Below are 4,879 nucleotides of genomic sequence, written 5' to 3'. Positions count from 1 at the left end.
CCGTTTACGCATTTAGTCTGATAGGGTTCCACTTGTGATTCGATTGGTTTCTGGCCCCCTCATCTAAAGTTATGCTGCTTCTAAATGTCAACAAGCTCCAACTTGTGTTTTTATTAGGAATGTAAAACGGGCAGGGCAGGGCCGGGCTGGTTTTCCATGCTCTGTCCCTGACCATGAACCCTAATACCCCACCCCATACCCCTACGGGCCTAAAAATCCCAACCCCTCTGCAGGAAACAGGGATCCCAGGGATCCTCGAATTTGTCCCACCCTGTCTGTCATTTCTACTTTCAGATGGAGGGGATTCGGGGCTGGGGTGGACAAATACCATATCCAGTTACAAGAGATATGGGTTCCCCTGAAACCTGCCCTGAACCTGATTAGCGGTCGCAGGTTGGAGCCCTGATGGGGGCAGGTCAAATTGCCATTTGATTTTGATAAGGGGTAGTTCAGTATCAGTTGAAGTGGCTGAACTGGAAAACCTATTGCTTTGATTTTTTAGTGAACCAAGTTTTTTTAGCGATTATTGTGGATTCCTTCGTCTGAACTCTGAAGCTGCAGTTGGGTAGAACACTGTAACCTTGAATATTGTCTAATTATTTTATCCATTTAAGGACAAAGCAATAGACTTTCTGCTCTTGCTGGTATTTTTTGAGTTCTGTTTACCGGGCACTGTAGGTAATCATCATGCTAATCTTGCTAGTATTTTGAACTTTGAAGCTGTTTATGGATCGTCTTTGCTTTGGTACTAACCTCAACCATGATCAATATATTAATTCAGCAATTCCCGAATTTCAAATTGAAGGGTTGCAATTATAGATGATTATTCTTAGCCACTTGGTGCCAACTGACGGGTGGCTCAGTTGGTACATTAGGAGGATTAGTGTGGTGCTGCGCTTAGGAATGGCAAGTTGGGGTTTGGGGTGGCAATCCTATTCTCCATCCCACACGCCAACTTTGAAACAAATTCAGGTCCCCAATCCCAACCCCCAACGGGGATAAAAGTGACTCTCCACCCCCAATCCTTGATGGAGACGTATTCCCCATGGGGGACCCGAATTCCTAAAATTTTTAAATTAAAATTATATATATTGGGGTCGGGTGGGGCAGCAATTTCACTCTCCATTCCTGTCCCTGTTCCTGGTTGAGTATCACTATCAATACCCATCTCCAAGGCGATCTCCATTCCCTAGGGGTTGGGGATTCTGGGCACCCTATAGGGACAGAAAAATTGCCATCATTAACGGAGGATTCAGGCGTATCACCAAAATACCAAAAAAAAAAAAAAAAAATCCTAGCCACTTGGTCAGCAAAGAAGCCCAGCCCGGCCTGCAAATATGCAGGCTTAGGCCTGGGTTTTGCATCCAGACCCGACCTGGGCCTCTACGAAGCCCAAGACGTTGTAGGCCGAACCTGGGTCCAATACCTTCAGTTCAGCCCAGAATATAAACACACACTAGCTGATCTACTCGTCTTAATCCAATATCTTCAGCCCAAAATATAAACACACAAGCTTTTTTTTTTTTTTTTTTGTTGATACCCACACACTAGCTGATCTATTTGTTAATCTTCCATGGCCCAAGATAACAGAAATTATTCTTTGATCTAAAGTTCAAAGAACCAGAAGACAACTCCTTGCAACAAGAAGACCTCTATTGGAACAACTTTTCATAAGCAATCGTAGGAGACTGTTCCCAATCAAATAAGCTTCACACCTGCATCCCTTACAGAGTCGATGACAGCCTTCACCTTGCCATGATATTTCTGTTCTCTTTTTAATATAACAGAGACGGCTGGAATGTCCTTAATCAACAAGCGCTCCCCCAGAATCTTCCCAATCTTTGCTGCAGCAGCAACATCTCGAGTATTCTCCATGCTTGATCTTAATGCCTTCTCTTGTGAGCTCGCAGAGGCGGCTACTGTTGCTGTTGGCGAGTGGATCACTTGTGCGCTGACATACTTGTTTGTGAAGTGCATCTTGAGCACATATGGCTTAAGAAAATTTGTAATTCTGGGTGGCCTGACAGGTGGAGGGATAACCATCTCTGCTTCCAAAATCAACATTCACAAGAATTAAAGCAGCCAGGAACATTACAGATTAGATTACATAGACAGAAATAGCAGAAAATGTATAATAGGAACGTTGAGGTCATTCCACTTAATTAAGATTTCTTAAGCAAAATATCAGATCTTCAACACTTTTCAAAACAATTACACATTAACATGTATACAAGTACACACACACACACACACACAAATATGGTGTGGCAACTTCCTGGAGGCTCATAATGTAGAATTATAGGCGCAACATTGTAAAAATTCAAAACTGTAGAAAGATTGAGTAGGATTGTCCCCAAAATATTAAGAATTTTTAATAGAAAAACTCATCCTTCTTTTAGTTTCCCTTTTTAAGTCATTGGTTGTAATTTAACCATTTTTTATATGATAAGAAAAAATTATTTAAAAGAAAAAAAAAAGATGAAAAGATAATAGGTGTCAGCTCTAAATATTACCCACAAATAATAACTCTTGTGAGAAATGAGAATCAAATATTTACTCAAGACCAAAATCATTTAACTGATATCTGCAACTTAGTAACTCAGATTTGGTGGACCAGGCAGTATGGAAGATGCAGATAAGAAGGTTCCTATTTGAGTGGGTGGGGAGAGTGAGAGAGCAAACAGTTAGTGAAGTATTGGCAATCTTATGTAACTACTAAAGTTAGCGAACTCATTTTCTTGTAAATGGAAAGCTGCCATGAGGTTGAATAAATTCTCTAGTTGCTGCAAACAGCAAAATCTCATTGGAGCTTAACAAGTATGCAATTGAGATGGTTAACAGTTCACCAGGAATAACACGAAAACAAGGAAAGAATCAGATTAGGCTCACCCGTAAATGCTCCACTGAAGAGAAGAAATACATTCTTAAACAAGGAAGAGGAAGAAATCACAGGTAAAGACTCGTTTCTACACTTGTTGTTTTCTGTAAAAAGGAAAAAAAAAAAAACATAGATTTACAAAACTGGCTGACAGGTTGTTTGATCTTGAGCTCCAGCAGTAATAGTTGAAATGAAGCATAGGAGTGTCACACAACAAGAACACCCCCAAATGGCTAGGGTTTGGTAGATAGTGTCACGCAACAAGAACACCTCCAAACCTATCCATTAATCACTCACAACCAATAAACACCCATGCCAAATACATACTAATGGGTTGCAACCAAGGCTTTAAAAGACTAAAGGTGGTAGCAAGGCAGTTGGGTCTTGGAGAGGCAAGGCATAACCCTCTAGATTAAAAAAATAAAAATTATGGACATAAAGACATAAAAACATAAAAAAGACAAATAATTGAAGACTTATGTAATCTACAATACTTTTTCAAGGCATTTAAACATGTGTTTTTGATAATCTTATTCCTCCAGACAACTAAACATCCGGACATTAATGCTATCTACATTTTCCATTCAGATGACAGTAAGGGAGCTTAGTGAACTTTTTTCTTGGAAAACATACAAGGTGGGTTTCATTCAATTGAAGAAAGAGTCCAGATTTTGAAATTATATACATCCAAGGGAAGTAGCATAATTATCTAAAGATTTGAAACCATAGGTCCTTAATGAATGTCAAGAAATTAAATACAAAAACCAAAGCAACAAAAAAATACTGATGGTTGGGTGATGGATATCTAATGAAAAGAAAAAGAAAAAGAGAGAGGAATTTTCAGAGGAGGATGAAAAATGGGAACAAAGAAGAGTCTTAAGGTGGAGATGGTCAGGTTGATGGAGAGGCAAGTACAGGTGGGCAAATCTTTGGGATTGTTCTTTTTGGGAGAAGGGGTAGTAAGGAAGGCTATAGAACAATTTGAGAGGAATAGAAAAGAAGAACAACTTAAAATGACTACTTGTGGAGAAGCGGGAGTGTGGGGAGGACGGGGAAGAGGAAGAAGAGGAATTGGTTGACGAGTAGGGGGGCAGGGGGAGGTAGTGTTGAAAGATGAAATTGATTACTTGGAACGTGAGAGGGTTAAGAGATGGAAGGAGGGAGATTGTAAAGAACTTCCTAAGAAAACACAGTTCTAATGTAGTTCTGCTACAAGAAACCAAGTTGGAATCATTTGACATGAGTTTGAAGTAGGGGTGTAAACGGATCAAATTCGAATCGGATATGGCAATATCCGAATTCGAATCCGATTAGAAAATCTGATATCTGACAGATATTGAAAATTAATATTTGAATTTGAATTCGATTAAATATTTGAATATTCGATTCGATTCAAATTCAACTAATTAATTATTTTAAATAATTAATAAATATATAAAATAAATATTTTATTTATATAAAGTATATGAATATATAAAATATTTATATTGGTTTAACTATTATATATATAAATTATATAAAACATTTAAATATTTTATATATTATATATAAGAATTAAATAATCGGTCAAATTTAGATATTTATCGAATCGAATCAGGTCATATTCGAATTCGACCGATTAGATATTTGAATTATCCAAATTTGATTTGATTATGTCAAATATCGAATTCAAAACCGGATTTTGGAATGTCGTTGATACTCCTAGTTTGAAGAATGAAATATGGGATTTTAATAGTGGGGAAAGGTGGAGTTGAATGCAGTGGGTCTTTCAGGTGTTTGGTGATAATTTGGGATCCTAGCTTAGGAAGATTGGAGAAAAAAAGGAAGGTTTTCTATTTTGATTTGTTTTCAGATGGAAGATGGGGGGTGGCAATGGGGACTTACAAGTGTATATGGCCCAAATGTAGAAGGGGCGAGGGCGGACTTGTGGGAGGAACTGGAGGAAGCAAGGTGGGAGTGGGGATGTCCTTGGTGTTCGGGGGGGATTTCAACAGGGTCAGA

General features: G+C 38.6%; 1 protein-coding gene across 1 annotated transcript in view; it reads right to left on the bottom strand.

Annotated features, from left to right (window-relative positions):
• Nucleotides 1-1,457: 1,457 nt before the first annotated feature.
• Nucleotides 1,458-4,879, bottom strand: part of LOC104596746 (uncharacterized) — a 28,617-nt gene continuing 25,195 nt past the window's right edge. Inside the window, exon 2 of the mRNA XM_010258022.3 lies at nucleotides 1,458-2,045. Within this exon, the coding sequence (XP_010256324.1) occupies nucleotides 1,699-2,043 (345 nt within the window). The 5' untranslated portion in view covers nucleotides 2,044-2,045 and the 3' untranslated portion in view covers nucleotides 1,458-1,698. The remainder of the gene's footprint in view (nucleotides 2,046-4,879) is intronic.

Source organism: Nelumbo nucifera, chromosome 5 (genome assembly GCF_055504915.1).
Source record: "Nelumbo nucifera cultivar China Antique chromosome 5, China Antique-T2T, whole genome shotgun sequence".
Taxonomy (NCBI): domain Eukaryota; kingdom Viridiplantae; phylum Streptophyta; class Magnoliopsida; order Proteales; family Nelumbonaceae; genus Nelumbo; species Nelumbo nucifera.
This window is presented reverse-complemented; position numbering and strand designations above follow the sequence as displayed.